Genomic DNA, 20,711 nt, shown 5'->3' with positions numbered 1-20,711 from the left:
TTATCATTGGGACATTTGTTTTCCATCACCGGGCTGGACTGATCAGAAAAGAAACTGTGAGGCCTGACCTTCTTTTACCCGTATAGAATGCTCAGGAAGGACGTGACAGACACTGGTGATGCTAGCATGTAATGAAACACTCTGTCACTGAATTCTAGAAGCAGGGAAAGTGCTCAGTGAGATAACTTAACAAAGTACCACAGGGCAGCAGGGCTCCTGGGAAGGTTTACTTTAGCTTCTCCAGATTCTAACTGTAATCGCAGTAAGTCACTCAGCAGCACACTCTTGTACCTAAGCGTCACTGCGTCAAGAGTGAGAAGCACACTTGCTCCCAGCTCGGCCAGGCTGGGGGTGCCTGTATCCCTTCTTATATCCTCATTTCTTCAGGAGTTCATTCTCCTCGCTCCCAGTTTAACAGTGAGACAAGTAGGGGTGCCTGGGTGGCTCAGTCAGTTAAGTGTCCGACCCTTGGTTTTGTGAGTTCAAGCCCTGTGTCAGACTCTGCACTAGTGGCACGGAGCCTGCTTGGGATTCTCCGTCTCCCTCTCTGACTTTCCTTCACTTGTGTGGTCTATCTCTCTCAAAATAAATAAATAAACTACAAAAATAAAATAAAATAAAATAAAAGACAAGTAAATGTAGATAGGAGTACAGCTTTTAAGAATATATACATGTAGTCCAGTTTAGCGATTGGAACTTTCTTTACTTTTTTTAAATTCCAGTGGTCTATAAGGGCTTTTAAGCAGGGAAGGGAGGCATCTTTCCATTTTAAAGCCATCCAATCTCTTAAGACAGGCACAGAAACAGTTTCTGACAAAGAGGGGAGTGTGGCTCTGGAGGTCAAGGTCTGACATGACATGCTTGGTGGAAACTGAACTGGAGGAGAAAACTGAAGGTGCTGGTCAGCAGGTGGATCTGGAGGTAGACCTTGGAAACACAACAGTATGTAGGGCACAGGAGGGAAAGAAAGCTAAAAGAAGAGGAGGAGAGCAGAATGAGAATGATTCAGGATGTGAAAAAATGCACATGCTGGCATAAACACTTGCATAGGCTTCACTTAACAATTTTCATCTAGGTCTTTAATGAGGTTAGGTACATCCCGGAGAAAGGAGGGCTATGAATTTGTAAGATCTTTGCCCTCAAGAGATTGATTCCAGGTTTCCCACTCCAAAACAAGTGGGAAATCATTTCAATTACATCAAAAGAAAGGATATAAGGCAGAAATCATACCATGATTTGTGGCTTGCCCTTACCTCAATATAGCATAATAGATGGCTATGTGGGGAACTGGCTTAAGATAATAGTTATTAAAAAGAAACTACTTGGCATTGCTCCCAAATATCTTTTCAAGCAAGTAATCAAAAATTAGGAAAAAGGCTCCTTTTACATTATAGATCTGTACCCAGGAAACAGTCTTGGTGTATTTATACTTTGATATTTAGCTTACCATAGGCCAGTGCTGTTATGTATCTTAAGATTTTTTTTTTTTTTTAGTTTAAACTTCAATAAAAGCTGCCAGCAAAATAAAAGATAATTTGGTTAGAATGCTCCAAGGAAGAAATATTCCATGACTCTTCATTAGCCTTGAAATTCAAAGCCTCCTATAGGTATAAAGAAGCTACAATCTGAGTTTACAATGAGCATAAATAGCCTCTATTAGATATTCACAAGCTTCAAACTTTATCTAGTTTCTTATCCAGATCCATCAGTTGTCCCTTCCAGTTAGAGGGGGGAATGTTAATCACCCCTCCAGTATGATCACAACATTATAGACGGCCCTTCCAGAAAAAGCACTAACCTCTTCCCTCTTCTCCTTCCTAGGAAAACCTAGAACTTGTGGAAATAAGGATGTAGCAGGGTTACAAAGATGAAGGGTGAATTACATCAGAAGAACTGCTTACAGAAAGAAGGAACCCAGGAGGTCAAAGAAAAGACCAAGTGGTTTAGGAGAAGATGAGCTAATTTCTACACAAAGACCTGGATCTACTCTTGATTTTTTAATTTATTAACTGCAGAACCATGGGTCTCAGTTTCTTCATGTACAGATGGAGGTTGGTCTAGATGAGCTCTAAAGGATTCATCAGCCCCAAATTTCTTTTCATGTGCTACCCAGAATCAGGGGCCTAGGCAGCCTCCAGCCAGCTCCAGAATCTTAAGGTGAGGGATAAGTACACCCTTGATAAGGACAGTTAGTTCTCTTGCTTGTGGTAAACCTTCAAACGGTTTCATTTCTTTTCAGTAGTTGCTCCATTTCCTATATATTCCAGATGAATTGGTAAAAACACAGTAAGAAGCCAAGGGGATGGCTGCAAAGGGATCGCAAAAGGGAGGTAGAGTAAGGCCTAAAAGCAGACTGGGACCAGGGGAAGCTCAGAAACCAGCAGACAAGATGCCGGGGCATTGAAGGGAGACTGGCCAAGAGACACGAACAATCAAAGTCCCAGAGGTTGGTGTACTAGGACACAGAAAAGGAGTGAATCAGGTTGCAGGCCAACTGGAAGAGGCAAAATGTGAGAATACACCGAAGATTCTCAAAAATCCCCAAAAAGGAGGCGATGTCACCTTTCTAGATATTGTCTCCTCTAAACTTAATGCCAGATCAGGAAGCAATCATGGGGCCTGCAGATCATCCACATTTGAAGAGGTACGTGATGAGATCTTGTTAGAATTTGGAAAAGGGAATAAGGGTGAGTCTGCCCCGTGCTTTGACCCAGGAGCTACCTATCCGCAAAACATCCTGTGCTGTCTGGAGGCCAGGACCAATGATACCCTTCAGGGTCAGCACTCAGAAAGAACCCTATCCTAAGAAGAAGAATTGGGGAAGGCAGGTAAGGCTAAGTCAAAGAAGTGGTTGTGCGGGACACGACAGTACATCTGAGCCCAGCAACGTTAGCAAAGCAAAGGAAGGCCTGGTGGTGAGAGACAGGAAATGGAAAAAGCTCAGAGAGAAAAACAGCCTGAAGCTGAGCACCAAGGAACAGCAAGCCAGTTCCTTTTTTGTCCTTTCCGCCAGACTAATGGAAATGTGAGAAAAGAAAGGCTTTTGTCCTCTAAAAACAAATTAGTCATTTCTCTTTCGGCTTGTAATTGAACACACAAACCTACCCAAGCACTGCAAAACAAGTCCACAGGGCTAGTTTTTACACTCCACGATAATCATTAACACACTTGGAGCGTATCATCTGAGAGAGATAATGTGAGCTCACTCCTGGAGCAACATGAGGAATGTGGCAATAAGAGACTGTCTTGTTTTCCAAACTCTGCTCCCAAAATGTGGGGTAAATTTTTTGAGATAGCAGCACTGTGCTTGTACTGAACCTCAGGAGTCCACCAAAGTGCTCCAGTCATGAATTCACATTCCAACGAGGGGGATCAAACTTGCATTGAAATTATTATAGCCAAATCTGGAATCTCACTGTCTTTGGTTGGCCTCCCTTGAGTTGAAAATGTAGTCAGATGCTGAATGGAACACAGAAAAAAGAATCAAATGAATGAGCCTTATCTAAGATCCCAGGAGACCTTGCTGGAGTTACATAGCAACTCTTTTGAACTTGAGAAAAGAGATCAAGGTTCGCCTGAGTGTTGTGGATCATGTTTGAAAATTTAACTCTAAATACTTTTTCTCCCCTGTAATCGTACTCATATACTGCAAAGGGAACTAATCTTGAGATTTTTAGTCTAAGGTTCGAGTTGTTTTATTTTTTTCCTTTTAAGATGCCATTTATAATAGCATCATCTGAGCCAAATGAGGGGCTCAGGTATGCCTGAAAATCCCAAACTGTAAGCCGCCAATGTACTTTAGTGGAAAGAGTGCTGGTTTCTTCCTTTCCCGCTTATGTTGGTCAGGCTCCATTTCTTTATCACGTATTTGGGGCTAATAAGCCCTCCTGAATTCACTGGGTCTCCTGCCAAGATTAGTTTTAGAAAAACTATTGTGAAAGCCCTCAGGAAACTATAAAGTAATATTAAGTATTAATTATCATCATCATTATTATGACAGTTAGAAACCTCCAGCTTAAGCATGAGCACTGGACACCGTAACTTGGTAGAAAGATAAACACAGTGGCAGATACAAGTCACCCTGGTTTATCTGAAAAGTTAACCTTTAATTCTAGGCTGATAGGCAATCTTTTTTTATGATCTGCAAGAGTTTCAAGAAATGGCTTGGTGATTTTGAATTTTAAAAGCATAGGGGAAAATGCTTAAAACAGATTATAGGCTTAGCATTTAAACGGCAGATGTGATTTCTAAGCACCTAAAGATTTCTGATATTTTGGGGAAAAAATGAATTTTGGGAAAAAAGTTATACTCAGCATGATGCCAAGAAAGCATAGTAAACTTTAAGTCATCCCCTCTGAACCAAAGTCTGGAACAGCTCACAGCTGCGTGCCCTCAGTTGAATGAACTAGTATAGGCATCAGCTACGAACAACTCCTGTCTAACCTCTGCCTAGGATGGCCAACATGTATTAAAATTCTCCCAATTAACAGTTTCATCTTCCGTCCTTATGTATTTGTACTCTCCCAAGGTAAAGTTTTAACAAGCAATGGTATGACCATAGGTGAAAGAGGATGAAGTAAAGGGCCTAGATAATTCACAAAGTACACAGTCACCACCTGAACAAGGAAATACAGGGGAAGGTATGAAAATAAATAGCCAAAAAAGGTCACATTACTGGTAATTTCTGATACACAAATGGATTCCTTTTTTCCTGGCCACATAAAATGAATATGCACTCCATGCCAAGCAATTTTCAGTGCATGTTCTTCCAAGTTTATGATGTATTCATATACATTAATGATAAATATAATAGCACCAATAATAGCTCTATTCCCACTAAACCCTTGGGACTGCCTAGAAGACTGAAATTGATTTACTTTTCTGCCCCCTATAGGGCAGAATTAGGGCTGCAGAATAAGGTAACTTTCATCAACCCACTTCATACCATGGTAATAATGCAAGGAGGAGTGGGGAAAGGACATCTGAGGTTGATGTGTTACCACCTCTCATCATTCACCCCAGCCCTAAACACACGCATCACACACACACTTGGTACCCATACGGAGAGTGAACCTAGTGAGGTTAAACACAATTTGTCCCGCTGAAAACTGCTCAGTAGTGGCAGATCTAAGACTAACACCCAGGTCTCCTGATTCCAAGCTGATTCATTCTTTCTACCTCAATGCACGTGCTATGATACAATGTTCTACATGAGACACGGTTTCATTCTTTAAAAAAGAAAACATTTAGAACAGTATCATTCCAAGAGTAATATGGTCTTAAGTGCCTCTTAGACTTCTTTGACTGTTCCTCAGTGCCTTACATTTACCAAGTGTGAGCAGAATATATCTTTAAAATACACAAGAGTTAATATATCACATTTTGGATGTTAGCATTTAATGCTGAGACCAGCACAACAATTCACATTTGACTGTACCAGCTAAGAGCACAAACAATACTCTGGAGAGGTGGTGAATGTGAGGTAACAGGTCAGAGAACAGATACACTGCTGGCAGTTTTTGTAAAAGTGCAAGGACATAAAAGCAGACATCTGGCTCATGTGAGCTGTGCCTACCGAATACAAACAATTTCATGTTTGTTATAAACCCGAGTTTGAATATTTTTGAGAAATGTCTTTAACATATGAGTGTTTTTGATAAATGACTTAGGCCAAATGTGCATTTTAATTTTCTTCTCTCTTTCAGGATACAAATGAGAGTGTATCTGGGAATCAAGAGATGTGGACTTCTTCATTAAGTTCCCCTTTCTGGTCATAAGTAAATCAAAGAGGTTGGACTTAACGAGCTTTAAGATTGCTTCTAGGTTTTAAATGAAGCGACTCCTGATAAAGCGCTACCAAAACGTTCAGCTCCTTAAAAATGGCTACAATGGGAAAAAAAAAAAAAGAGGAATCAATGGGAAGAAGGGGGCAGCTACCTACACATCACAGAAATGAGTACTCACCAGAGGGTTCAATATTTAACAGAAATTAGGTACACATCACAAGTAAATAGGGCTGTGGGAAATTTTGAAGTAAAATCTGCACCTAGGAACTGTAACGTTATGTTAATCAACATGGAACTTTCCTTGGCTATCCATAAGCCTCTGGAGCATTCATCAGAACATATTTAGGGGTACTGAGAGGTGGGCTGGGCAAAGTTCAGGACAGGAACGCTGCTGACATGCCCACGTCCAGCCAACCAGGAAAACCCTATGCTGGCTCTATTCTGACTCCTGTAAGCACCTGCCTGCAACATGAACACAATATTGAATATATTTAATTATGGGAAACTCTAATTTCTGGTGAATGTGGTTCAAAGTTTTAAGTGCCCCCCTTGACAAATTAAGCTCTACAGGACACACTGCCTGACCCTTAGCAGGGTCAAAAATCTGTCAGTTGATTTGAAAATTTAAAACAACACGATTATAAGCCCTCAGGTATAGTGCTGTTGGCTGAGCCTATATAAATTATGCCTTTTTAAACCTTTCCAAAACAGACTACCCGAAATGATACAAAGGGTATTGCTTCTTTTACCTTCTGTAGGGTGAATGGCATCCAAGAAGAGTTGCTTGTTTGACCATTTGTCCCCACTTCCTAAAAACAATGAGAGAAAGAAAGTGAAACTCTATTCCCAGGATAGACACATACACTATAAAAATAAGACTACACTTAAGAGCTTATATAGGACACATTATCACACAAATGAAGCAGAGTTTTATTTTAACTATTTAATTTTCAAAATGACATTTGCCAACTACAATAATCAGGCTATACAGGAAATGGATTAAAAATAAACAAATTCGCCTTTTATGAAATCACACTGCTGGATAATTTCTATGACTTTAACTAAGATAACTGAAGATCAGTTCAAAGGGAATGATAAAAGCCAACATTTTTACCTGAAAAGTGATGTTTCTCTACTGGAAGCAGAGAAAAAAATAGTAACATACAAAACTAAGAGGCTAGAGTGGAGGTGAAAATAAACCCAAATTAAGTAAAAGGTTACACATAGGAACACGGAGGCACATATGTCTACACATGGAAGACAGGTGCATTTTAAGCCTCATTCCAGAAACATAAAAGGCTTCACAAGTGGCCATGCAAGTAGAATGCAAATGGGCATCGGATGAGTAGGCTCATAGTCACGAAAGTAACATGCAGGGCGATGCTAAAGAAAGCCTAACTTCCAGGCCACGTGGCTGTACTGAACCAGATGGGAACATTTGTCTTTTGTGTGAAAGAATAGGAGTCCTGAACTATGAGAAGGCAGAAATCTTCAGATGAGCCTTGAAGAGGTTCAAGGGCCCATCAAAATCATAACAATAAGATAGATGCTCAGAGTGAAGAGATGGTGGAGGGCAATGCGTCTCTAGTGCCCTCTGGAAATAAGTTATGTGACTGAAGGGGGTGGGAAGAGTCTGGCAAACGAAGTAATATAGATTGGAAAAAGATAGGTTACGACTTAGGAGTGGAATCCTCCTAGATAAGAATCCTCAAGGGTCAGAGAGAGTACAGAAATGGTGGCACTTTCATATGAATAGGGAACTCTTAAGGTTTCAGGAGATAGGAAAACGTGGTCCTGCTTTGATGGCTGCCAAACATGAGAAAAACAAGAAAAGTCAAAGAAAATAAGTGGATAAGAGCTCAAGAAGACTAAGTTACAAAATGCACCAAATACGGATGAAAACAAAGCAATTTTAGGATTCATATGGAACGCTGAAAATAGAGACATTACGGGATTTGAGTAGGAACCCAAGTGAAGGAGATCTCTCTTTGCAATTAGCTGTGGAGTCTAGAAATAATGAATATGCCTGCATTAGGAGCCGATGACACTGAAGCAAGCCAAGGGGAGGAAAAGGCAAAGGTGGTGCACAGAAGCGTTACTCAAAGATGGTTCACAATGGAGGTGGCCAAGAAACCTTGATGGAGGATGGAAGGCACCAATACCTTTTTCCGGAACATTAGGCTTCTCCTTTTTGTGCTTATATTTGCTGACAATTTTGTGGAATAAGTTCTTTTTCTGAGACTGGAAAGGACCTACAGACAATATTAATATAAATATATTTTAAATTCACAATGTTTCATAAAACAATACTGTGTGTTCCTCAACAATTACACCCTCCTCCCACCTATGGTAGAAGCAAACTGAGTCACAAGAAAGGTCATCTTGCATATTTTTCTTTACTCATAACTAGTGCTCAACACCCTTCCTTAGGCTTATTTAAAACCCGGTGAAATTTTCTTTAGCAATATATTGGGCAGAAGCCCCTAGTAGGGCTGGGACTCCTTAAGCAGAAACTGCAGATTTAGTGACTAGAGACAGACTACAACCCATAATAGCACAGTAGTTGTACTCTTCAATAAAGATTTAGATTCCTAAATCTAAATATCATGAAGGAAAGGATGGCAGGGGCATTTCTTCTCTTCTTAGAAACTGGTTTTCATAGTAAGAACAGCAATTTAGGACAATAATTGGCCTGTTAGCATCAGATAGCTTTCTAGCCTTTTCTGTGGTTATTTTAGGAAGAAAACCTGCTTTAAAGATAGAGAAATATTTACAAAAAAAAAAAAAATAAAAATCAGGGCGGGGAGGGGAGTCTCAGATTGTATCTTTGTTTTCCTAAAGAAAACAGAACTAAGATTTTCAATCACCAATCGGAAATGTCAACGGCAGCACTGACCTCCCCAAAGCACGTTTCCTTCTATACCCTCTGCATATTCCTATGTGAAACGGACTCAAATCATTTTACATAACTTCTGTTTGCTCATCTGTAAATGGGGATAATGATAGTGCCTAACTCAAAGAGCTGATGTGAGGATTTAAAAAGTTGGAGACTCTATAAGCTGCCCCTGTTGCACCTACCCACCTGCCAATATCTGCACCCACACATGCTGCCCTCCTGCCAAAGGCAAACTATCTACACTCCTGCCTAAAGTATACAACATGCTGGCTTTTATGTTTGCACATATCTGCAACTGTCGCCAATTTTAGATCATTTTTACTACCTCAAAAAATCAATCCCATATCCTGTAGCTACCTATCACCCTTCCCTATTTCTGCATTCTCTCTACCTCTAAGCAACCACTAATCCACTTTCTGTCTCTAAAGATCTGCCTATTCTGGTAACCTCATATAAATGAATCATGGAATATGGTCTTTTGTGTCTGGATTCTTTCACTTGGTATAATGTTTGCAAGGTTCACCCATGTCGTAGCATGCATCAGCATTTCACTCCTTTTTAAGACTGAATAGGACTCCACTGTGTGGATTATACTACATTTTGTTTATTCACTCATCAGTTGATAGATATTTGGCTTGTTTCCACCTTTTGGCTGTTATAAATAATCCTGTTATGGATATTCACATATAAGCTTTAGTGTGGACATGTGTGTTCATCTCTCTTGAACATAGAATACCTAACCAGTGGAATTGCTAGGTGATATGGTAACTCTATGTTTATAAACCTTTGGAGGAACTGCCAGGCCCTTAAACATCCTTACCAACACATTGTTATCTGTCTTTGATTATGACCATCATAAGGATGTATTTCTCTCACTGTAGTTTTGATTTGCATTTCCCTAATGACTAATGATGCCAAGCATCTTTTCCTGGGCTCACTGGCCATTTGCATACCTTCTTTAGAGAAATGTCTATTCTGATAATTTGCCCATTTTTCAACTGAATTTTCTTTCCTCTTACTGACGCATACAGTTCTTTATATATTCTAGATAAAAGTCCTTTATCAGATATGTGATTTGCAAATATTTTCTCCCATTCTGTGGATTTTCTTTTCACTTTCTTATTAGTGTCCTATGAAGCATAAAAGTTTAAAATTTTGAAAAAGTCCAATTTATTCACTTTGTATGTGGTTATTCAGTTCTAGTTCCATTTTGAAAAGACGATTCCTTTCCCCCTTTGAACAGTCTTGGCTTCCTCACTGAAAAACTGCTGACCAATGATGTACAGGTTGATTTCTGGGCCCTCAATTCTATTCCACTAACCTATATAACTATGTTAGCACCATGCTGAATTGTCTACTGGTTTTTGTAGCCAGTTTTGAAACTGAAAAAATTTTGGCTATTCTGAATTCCTCGCAATTCCACATTAATTTTAGAATCTCTTATCAGTATCTACAAAATTAAACTGACATTCTAACAGGGGTTGGGTTGAATCTGTGTATCAATTTGAAAGAGTGTTTCCACCTTAATAATATTAAGTCATCTAATCCATGAACATGGGATGTTTTTCCATTTATTTGTCTTTCAACAATATTTTGTAGTTTTCAATTTGTTGTACTTCTTTTATTAAATTTATTCCTATGTACTTTATTCTTTTTGATGTTACTGTAGATGGAATTGTTTCTCCAATATTTTTAGATTGTTCATTGAAACTGTATAGAAATACAACTGATTTTTGTGTAATGATCTTGTACTCTGCAACCCTGGTGAACTCATTCATTCATAAGCTATGGTAGTTTTCTAGGGAAATTCTTAGGTTTTCTATATAAAATATGTCATCTGTGAACACAAAGAGTTTTACTTCTTCCTTTCCACAATACAGAAGCCTTTTGTTTTCTTTTTCTTGCCTAAGTGCCCTGGCTAGAACCTCAATTATGATGTTGAACAGAGGTGCTGAGAATGGACATTCTTGACTTGTTCCCTACTTTAGGGGGAAGCATTCAGTCTTTCATTATTAAATATGCTGTTTTGGGATTTTTATAGGTGTTCTTTAGCAGGTTGAGAAACTTTCTATTCTCAGTTTGTTGAGTATTCTCATTAAATGTGTTGGATTTTGTCAAATGCTTTTTTTCTACATCTATCAAGATGATCACATGGGTTTTTTGTTGTTCTATTGATATAGTATATTACATTAATTGATTTTTGGATATGAAACCAACATTGCATTCTGCAAGTAAAATCCCATTTGGTAATGGTGTATAATTCTTATTATATGTTGCTGGATTTGGTTTGCTACTATTTTGTTAAGGATTTTTATGTCCATTATTTTAAGAGATAGGATCTTGTAGTTTCTCTTTCTTGTGATATCTTTGTCTAGTTTTGAGATTAGGGTGATGCTGGCCTCATAGAATGAATTAGGAAGTGTTCCCTCTTCTAATTTTTGAGTAGGTTTGAAAAACTGATATTAATTCTTCCTTGAACATTTGGTAGAATTCAGCAGTGAAGCCTGGGGTTGGTTCCCTCCTCTCCCAGGTATTTTTGTGATTACTAAATTCAATCTTTTTAGTAGTTACTGTTCTATTCAGACTATTTCTTAAGTCAGTTTTGCTAGAGTTCTTTCTAGGAATTGTCTATTTCATGTAGGTTGTCTAACTTATTGGTATATAATTGTTCATAGTATTCCTTTATAATCCATTCCATTTCTGTAAGATCTGTAGTAATGTCCTCAATTTTATTTCTGATTGTAGTAACTTTGCTCTTCTCTCTTTTATTTTTATTTTATTTACTTATTTTTTGTTTAAAAAATTTTTTTAACATTTATTTATTTTTTGAGAGACAGAGAATGTGAGTGGGGGAGAGGCAGGGAGAGAGAATGGAGACACAGAATCTGAAGCAGGCTCCAGGCTCTGAGTTGTCAGCACAGAGCCCAATGAGGGGCTCAAACTCATGAACCATGAGGTCATGACCAGAGCCAAAGTCAGATGCTTGCTTAACCGACTGAATCACCCAGGCACCCCTAGTCTTCTCTCTTTTTTAATTGGTCAGTGTAGCTAAACATTTCTCCTATTTGTTGTTTTTAAAGAACCAGCTTTTGGTTTCATTGACTCTCTATTGATTTTCTATTCTTTACTTAATTTTATTATGTCCTCTCTCATCTTTATCATTTCCTCTCTTATACTTTCTTTAGGTTTAGTTTGCTCTTTTTCTTACAATGTTTCAAGATAGGCTAGGTTATTAATTTGAGATCTTTCCTCTTTCTTAGCATATACATTTAAAGCTATAAACTTCCCTCTAAAGCATTGCTTTAGCTGTAGCCCATAAATTTTGGCATGTTGTTTTTTCATTTTTATTCATCTCAAAGTATTTTCTGATTTCCTTATGAATTTCTTCTTTGAATTATTAATTATTTATTTAGACTTATTGAGTTATTTAGACTGTATTGTTTAATTGCTACATATTCGTGAGTTTCCCAAATATTTCCTGCTGTTGACATTTAATTTCATTCCACTGTGGTCTGAACACGTAATTTGATTACTTCAATCCTTTTAAATTTATTGGTTTGTTTTAAGGCCTAGTATATGGTGCATTCTATAGATTGTTCCCGTGTTCACTACAGAAGAATATATATTCTACTATTGATGGGTGGAGTGTTTTATATAGAGGCACAGCTTAGAGATATTGCAGGCTTGGTTCCAGGCCACCGCAATAAAGCAAACATCGCAATAAAGTGAATCAAATTAATGTTTTGGTTTCCAATGCATATAAAAGCTGCATTTATACTATACCATAGTCGATTAAGTGTGCAATTACATTAGGTCTACAAAAAAGCACGTATCTTAATAAAAGGGTATCTTATTGCTAAAAAATGTTAACTATTATCTGAGTTGTAATCACTGATCACAGATCACCAGTGTGACACAGAGACATCAAGTAAGTAAACGTTAGAATGCTGATATATTTGACACAGGGTTGACCCAAACCTTCAGTTTGTAACACAACACAGTATCTGCTAAATGCAATAAAACGAGGTATACCTGTACTTTTTTTTAGGACTAGTTAATGTTACCTGTTCAAGTCTTCTCTTTCCTCGTTGATCTTTCGCCTAGTTGTTCTATCGAAACTACTCTTCCCCCCCCCCCCCCCCGGGATGTCTCACCTTCTAACACATTATATGTTTTGTTTTTTGTTTATGCTTGTTTACTACCTGGTACCCCTGCCATAAGGAACCACCATGGCAGCACAATCCTTTGTTTTCATTCGCAGATATATTCTACATGCCAGAATGGTGTTTAGCATATGACTGGTTCTGAATAATACTTGTTACATGAACAAAGTTCTTAAACCACTGGCTGGCACAAAGTAAAAGCTCAAGAAATGACAGTTTTGCTATTGTTACTGATAACAGAAAGTTGTGCATTTTTTGATGACTACACCAAGCCATCCTTTTTAAATAACCACAAGCAAACACTTCTGAGTTAGCCGGTGGTGGTTTGAAATAGAAATAGAAAATGTCTTGTTGACTTTTTTTTGGGAAAAAGTGAGCAAGAAGGGAAAGAAAATAAATTTAACAAATATAAAAAATATATATCATGTGTATGTACTACACTAATATTACAGGTATTCTCTATAATCCATTTGCAATCACTGCTTTACATATTTTATACAACCTAGGAAACTTCAGGCTGGTGCCCTGAATGATACACAGGTAATCACATAAAACAGAAGTGGAAGAATGCAGAAGAACAATTCTGAGACCTCCTAGGACCATAAGGAGGGATGGAATGAGTTAGGGAAGAAGAAAAGGATACATATTTTCAGACCCAACCATACTCAGAGAAATCTAAAAAGTACAATTTAAGGATAGAACTAAAGATAGCAGTTGTCAATTTTAACATGAGAAAAGAACATCCAGAGTGATTTGGTACATAGAGGAGCTTCTGTAAACTTTTATTTTTAAACTTCCTTGCTCCTAGCCATCCCCCAAACTATAGCTATAAAATAAAACTAAGTAAATGACAATTTCATATAAAAAAGAAAGTGACAAACTTCAAGGGAGTAATACAGAAGATATAATTGCAGTCACTGGGAAGCAGCAATTTCAGAGTCAAGAAGTGAACAATTTCTGCTCACACGTACATATGTGTGGTATTTTGTCTAAAGGAAAGAAAGCCAAAATTTGTAATAAACAGCAAAAATAAGGAAATTTATTACCATTTTCCCCCTCAGTTAATTATATTAATGCAGAAAGGAATGCATGGAAGGAAAATAAGGTAGGAAGTGTAAAGCGGAGAAGAGAGTTTCAGAAGCCATTGTTCAGAAACCAAAAAAATTGCCAATGGGGGATGCTGGCCGGCTCCACTGGTAAAGCATGCAACTCTTGATCTTGGGGTTGTGAGTTTAAGCCCCACGTTGGGGGAAGAGATTACTCAAAAAAAACCTTCAACAGTCTTTCACTAAACTACCACCTCAAGTTCTGATTCCATTTCTCTCCCGCATCGCCAAACCAAATTTCTTGAAGGAGCGTTTGAATCAGCTTCTACTTCCTTATGACAAAAATCACTTCTTGCTGGCATATAAACTAGCTTAGGACTCCACTGAAGTTTTTAGGCAGGATGGCCTGTAATTTGACAAAATCCATCTCCCTGGCACCTAACTTCATAGCTGGGTAGACAACAGAAAACCTCCGCCTGAGAGGATAAGAGCAGTGCCACAGAGACATTAACAATAAATAACCTTTCCAAAACATTAATGTTGTTCATGGTTAAGGAGCTGTAGTGACACAGGACACTTTGGGGGGGTAAAGAGCTGTAGTGACACAGGAGCCAGTTCAGTATTAGCCTGTTACGATAAATTTTTAAGGTCAGCAGGTAAGGTGATTTAGTAAACCTTGCTTTTTAAAAACTGTCGTAGGGAACAAATGTTATGCATAACTCAAATGGTGGTGACTTATGCCCAGGTTCAATGGTTTCATGTTTCTAAGCTATAAAAAAAGCAGAAGTTTTATTCTAAAATTGGCTATCATTTTTGTAATAGACACAATGAAACAATAAATTCCTTTGTGATAATTTACAGCTAAGTGCTCCCAGCTACTGGGCATGTGGATCTGCTGACTTGAGGAAGTCTAGGTGAGCCAGCCACAGTCAAGTTAGGATTCAACGAGGGGAAGAAGCTGCCTCATCGAGCCAGACATGCATGCCTTGTGAAGGAACTCAGGATTATATTAGGTACACCTTTTACATCTGCAAATGTGCTATCCCCATGTTCCTGAAAACATCTGGTGGCAATGAAGACTCTCGGTTAACAGGGCAAAATACAGAGTTCTGCCCAACCTGGAAGCTATAACTTCTTGATAGGAAGGGCTGGGCTGGCTGACATCAGCACTAGGTCCGGTAACACTGAATGTAGCCTCAGTTTGGCTCAATCCCAAACGGGGGATTCTGTCCTCAACCTTTAATTTTATAAACCTGAGTCGTTTATTATCATTGTGATTTTTTAAAATTGAAAATCTTTAATCATTTGGAATTCCAATTTTAAAATATGAGGATCAACAGCATGTGTGATAATGGGCTAAGGAACAATGTGGGAAGATTGAAGATATACAGGGGAAAAGTGAAGTCAAGGGTCAAGCTGGCGCATAATTTAAACACTCTAAGTTCAACTCAATTAACGTTTTCTTCATGACCCGACTTTGTCTGAAAATTACTATTCTGTACAGCACTCTGACTTCTGATACTTTTGTAAAAAGTGCTTCATAAATTAACAATATACTTAAAATAATGTGTCAAAACCTATCCCTTAAGTTACAATTAAATTTAGACTTATAATTTAAAGCTTTTATTTGAATATATACAAGTAACTAAGGGAGATAAACCAGAAAACACTATAGGCCTGGGCTGCCTGAACTGAACTGTACCAGTTAGATGCATTACAACTTACTGGGTAATTCATTCTTAGAAGCAAGGGAAAATCTTTTTCTAAGTCGTTGTGCTCTGCCTACTATAATATAGCCTGAGCCCAGTCAGAGGAAGGTATCATTTAGTTATGCTCACCCTTTTTGTCCTAGTTTTCTTTTTTAAAGTTTATGTTTATTTATTTTGAGAGAGTGCGCATGCACGTGTGCGCGCGCGCGCACACACACACACACACACACACACACACACACACACACAAGCAGGGGAGGGGCAGAGAGGGAGGGAGAGAGAATCACAAGCAGGCCCCATGTTGTCAGTGCAGAGCCTGACTCGGGGCTCATCTCACTGCGAGATCATGAACTGAGCTGAAATCAAGAGTTGGACACTTAACCAAGTTACCTACTTGTAGAGTCGTAGAGTTGTAGAGTTTCTGTTGTAGAGTTTCAGACAAGACCCAGTATACAGACATGAGGGATAGAGCAAAGATAGCGGAGGGGACAATGGACAAGGGAAAGAGAGTCTTTGGAAATGCAGATATAAATAAGGAGACAACTGGGAAAACAGAATCATAAACCCATGCAGATACTATGTTGTTGAGATATGTGACTGTATAAATGCATACATACATAACCATTTCCTCTAGATACTACAGTTCAGAAAAATTCTATATATTTTACATAACCTTGAGTAGCTAAAAAACATACCTAGTATAAGGCAGGAAAAAAATATAATAAATGTTGAATGATAAACACATAAGAAAATAAAGGCAAAATGCTAACCTGCTGAAGAAGAAATGAGGTTTCCTATGGACACATGCTCTTTTGCTAATAAACTAATGATTTCATACACAGTTTTTGCTTTGAACAATTCATTATGCACAGATGCAAAGAGTCTAGAGTCTAAGAAAACAATCTTCTCTATCCTCTAAAGATCAGGCAATTACAGCACAGCTGGTATGATAATTTCATTAATAACTTGTGGGACAGTGCACTGGTGGTGCTAATGCCAAATTACAATTAGTTACAAATACTATTTCTTTAGTTTGCTAAATAGAGAATATATCATTTAGTGTCTGTTTTATTTTAACTGCATTTTGCTCCATGAGTCAGAATGCAGAGCAAAATCTAAAGTCTTGAAAGACTTCCTACCCACGTAATTACTGATACACTGTAAGAACCAGTGACTTTGGGCTTGAGAGGCATAACAGAAGCGTTAAGATGATATTGTATGAAGTATAATCCAAAGCTCCAAAAACCTATTTCACATCAAAAGAAATACTGTTAATCTCAGCTGGGAGAGGAAAAACATATAACAGATAACTAAGACCCAAGAGAAGGTCTCATGAAAATAGATCCTAACTCAGGGTTTTATAGCTTTACAAAAATAAATCTATTGTTACATTCCCTGATAGATAATTTGGCCAGCTTCAGGGCTCGAAAATGAATGTCTCCAACTACCAGGAGTGGAGGAAGAGAATACATCCTGTGCATCAATCAATTAAGTTCCACTTTATTGGCTTGTCAGGTATTTATCAGTAACTTTAAATCCAAGAATTATGGGAGCTCATGATACCTGGCATCTTTGGGCTCATGGACTACTTTGCCTATTCCTAGATATCCCTAGGGCACAAAGATTGTCATTTCATTGGTAATCCATTACAGTGTTCAGCTACCTACCTGTCAACAAGGCTATTTTATTTCTTTCCTACTTATCTTGGAAGATCTCGATATAACCCTACTTTCTTTTCCCAGATGAGCAAACTTGGTGAAGCAACATTTCTTTTTTAGTTCTTTATTCACTAGACTTGTTTTTATTGACCACAGAGGAAAACCAAGCTAATTCTGAAATCACTTTTATGTTCCTCTCCACCTTTAATCACGAAGGAAGAATTTTCTTCAGCCATACAGATCTATCTTGAGATACAGATCACAAAGTGACTGTCCTCAGTTGTGTCAACTGTGGTATCCAAAGAAGGTTTTAGGTCTAGAGGGAGAAAATTTAAATTTCTTCAAAGAAACCATAATTTTTCCTAGACCTTATATCGTCCCTCTAAATCCATGCAATTGTATCTGCTCATTAATATTTATCGCTGATTATCCACGAATGCTAGAATTTAGCAAGATTCATGTGAAGATATGTATCATCTTGTATCTATCCATCCATCCATCTAAAATGCACACAAAAAGGGAAAGTATCTGATCTGACATGGAACAGGCAGGAGGCAGCCACTTGTACAGGGTAAATTACATCAACTCTTCCATCAGATCCTACAAGCAACAAAAACTCAGCCACACCAGTTCTTCATTTCTCCATTCACTGCCCTTACAGGAAGTGACTAAATGGGATGACGTCTTTCACATCTGTATGGAAAACTAGAGATACATTTTTCCCACCAGTTTTTAGACTGGAGTAAAATCAGAAGACAAGTTTCTCAATAAAAGCAATGCTGTCATTTTGGGTAGGACAGTCCTTTATTGTGCTTGAAATGTCCTGAGCAGGTTACTGTGTTTAGAATCCCAGTCCCTGCCCCACATGTAAAGGTGGTCTTCACACTCTTTACCACCGTTCTTTGAACTACAGTGTTGCCCTTGATGAATGCTGAGATCCACCCAAGTCATGCTGATAATATAAAAGCTCCCCTTATGTACAAGGGAAGATGGTGATATTCTTCAAAACGAATATGCTAAATAGCATTTTTCTAAACTTAATAAAACCAATTTAAAGGTATTGCCAGAGCATTATTTTCATTTGGTTCATACTGTCAGTAAAGAATGGAGTCTTCTTACTACGCAAATAGAACAATTTCATAGTCCCAGAGTTCAACTTGTCAGATAGAGTGAATAGAAGGGTGAGGCTTGGCCAACAGTTTCTGCTCAAGAAAAGCTTAACATCTCCAGGTGAGAATTCTGAAGAGCAGAAAGTCAAAGACCATGTGTAACATTCTCAAAAAAAATGACATATTTAAGGGCAAATGCTCGGGCTGGGATGTCAAAGAAGAGAGGCTGAGGAGGATAAGGAGAGAAAGAAGGGAGAGAGAAGTGAGGTGGGAGCCAAAACAACCCTGGAAGGCCAGCTAAAATTCTAATGGCTGCTGCCTCACTGCCTCAGTCTAAATCCAGTTACGTATCTAAAGGGAGTTGCAGAAGCTTAAAAGAGGGCTGAGATGCTGACCACACTGTAGGAGGACACATCTGTAGAGCATTGTAGAGCACACATCTAACCTTTGCTGGTTTTAGTCGGTTCCGAGGCCATGTTTCCAGTCTTCTTCTTTTTTCTTGGGACAGGTACACATTTCCGGTCAAATGTAACAGGACTGTATTGAGGGAGGCTGTTGAATTTCTTTTCAAATTCTTCATCCAGCTTTGCTGAGCTAATAAGAGAGGGGGGATGGAATCAATCAGCACGTGACATAAATATTTAAACAGAAAATTATATGAGACCTATTTTAAGATACTCCATTTTAAAAACAGGGTCCCTGATAATTAGGGCACTGTTGATAAACTCTGTGGTAGGACAAAAAAAACATCTTCTCAGAAATGCTTGAAAAGATTTACCAGCACAGTTTTTTCAGTCAACTCACAAGAAAGGTTGCCTTGTTTGTGACCTTAGAAAAGCAGAGATATTATTTAAAATATAAGAATATTTTTGAAGTTCTCTCCATTGGCATGGACATTTTCCACTAAGTTCAACACAAAGCATATTCCATCCACACAAGTTTCTCATTGTAAAGATTTGTGTGTGTGTGTAGGCAAGTTTATTGGTGATGGGGTATCACCATCAGCAATTTTATAAGATTTATTTTTTAAAAACATATTTACTGACTAGTACTTGCTTAAAACATCTCTACACACAAAGAAAACACAAAAATTCTGAGGATCATAAAAACAAATTCTGGAGAGTTGACCAGGATGGCGTTAAACCACTCAACGACAAGGAAAGCCAGTTTTCAATGAACACACTGGCAGACAGGCAGCACCACTTTCACGCAAACCAGGAACGACTGCAGAAACGGCACCAGCAAAGTTGGGAAATCCTTGGGCTGCTTCTGATGGTCTCGAAGGCCCCCACGCAGCAATGGCAGCATGCCTGCTGGATCACTGGCTGGCTTCTGACTTCCACTTACTGAGACTTATTAACTAAAATGAAACCCAAACAGATGGGAGAAGCTGCAGCAGAATGGTGGTGCGTGCCGGATGGAGAATGGAAAGCCTTCTGGAGAGAGGGCAGCTTTGAGTCAACTCACAAGAAGCTAACAGCTAATGTGTTAGGCTGCTACCTACAGGATGTACTTGAGGTGTGTCCACCTAAAACTATTTTGTTTGGAGGAATATACACAAGTTGGGGAACAGAGACAAGACAGTCCGATAACCAAAGAATGGTCAATGGAAAAAGGCCATTAATTAGTTCTATCAAAGCAGGGAAGGTGGGCGCCTGGGTGGCTCAGGCAGCTAAGCGCCGATTTCGGCTCAGGTTGTGATCTCACAGTTCACGGGTTTGAGCTCCGTGTCAGTCTCCGTGCTGACAGTACAGAGCCTGCTTTAGATCCTGTTTCTCTCTCTCTGCCCCTCTTCACCTTCTATCAAAAATAAATAAATATTAAAAAAATAAAAAGCAGGGAGGGTGGTGGGGGTGATACTGCTTCATTAATAAAATCACCTTTTCTATCCAGTTAAAAAACATTTGTAACTAATGGAAAAATCAGATAGTAATCAGATACTATCAGAAAGCTACCTATAATATAACTTTTTCAGATAATCTGAAAAAATCAAAAGAAAATCATGAAAATGCGACTTATAACTCATAAGGTCCCTTGGGACTTTTTTTTCCTTGTCTTTTTTCAACTATAATAATCATCCATGTTTTTTTTTGTGGGGGAGATCTGTAAGATTAGAACTGCCAATACTAAGTGAATTTTTCTTGGCAACAAATAGCATATTTTCTGTGATAAAAGGGGTTAAAATGCCTATTTAGAAATCTCAGAGAAGACTGATAGGAACTGGCATCTCATACTGCTCATCCGCTGTGTTGGTATATTCCAAACAAAGCAGACCCAGATAGTCTAATTCTGAAAGGCCTATGTATGTCGGCGGGGGTGGGAGTGGGGGGTCGGTGGGGGACAG

At 38.5% G+C, this 20,711-nt stretch overlaps 1 protein-coding gene across 7 annotated transcripts in view; it reads right to left on the bottom strand.

The window, feature by feature from the left end:
- The window catches only part of BBX (BBX high mobility group box domain containing), a 286,976-nt gene that overhangs the window by 16,394 nt on the left and 249,871 nt on the right, over positions 1-20,711 (bottom strand). For 6 of the 7 annotated variants that reach the window (XM_019839647.2, XM_003991606.5, XM_019839650.2 and 3 more), the window contains 3 exons: positions 18,813-18,961; positions 7,949-8,038; positions 6,536-6,595 (listed from right to left, as the gene is read on the bottom strand). In XM_019839647.2, the coding sequence (XP_019695206.1) occupies positions 6,536-6,595; positions 7,949-8,038; positions 18,813-18,961 (299 nt within the window). The remainder of the gene's footprint in view (positions 1-6,535; positions 6,596-7,948; positions 8,039-18,812; positions 18,962-20,711) is intronic. The other variant, XM_019839651.2, reaches the window with a different exon arrangement.

The sequence above is a fragment of the Felis catus genome, chromosome C2 (assembly GCF_018350175.1).
Source record: "Felis catus isolate Fca126 chromosome C2, F.catus_Fca126_mat1.0, whole genome shotgun sequence".
NCBI classification, from domain to species: domain Eukaryota; kingdom Metazoa; phylum Chordata; class Mammalia; order Carnivora; family Felidae; genus Felis; species Felis catus.
Note: the sequence above shows the minus strand (reverse complement) of the source record. Positions and strands in the feature narration are given on the sequence as shown.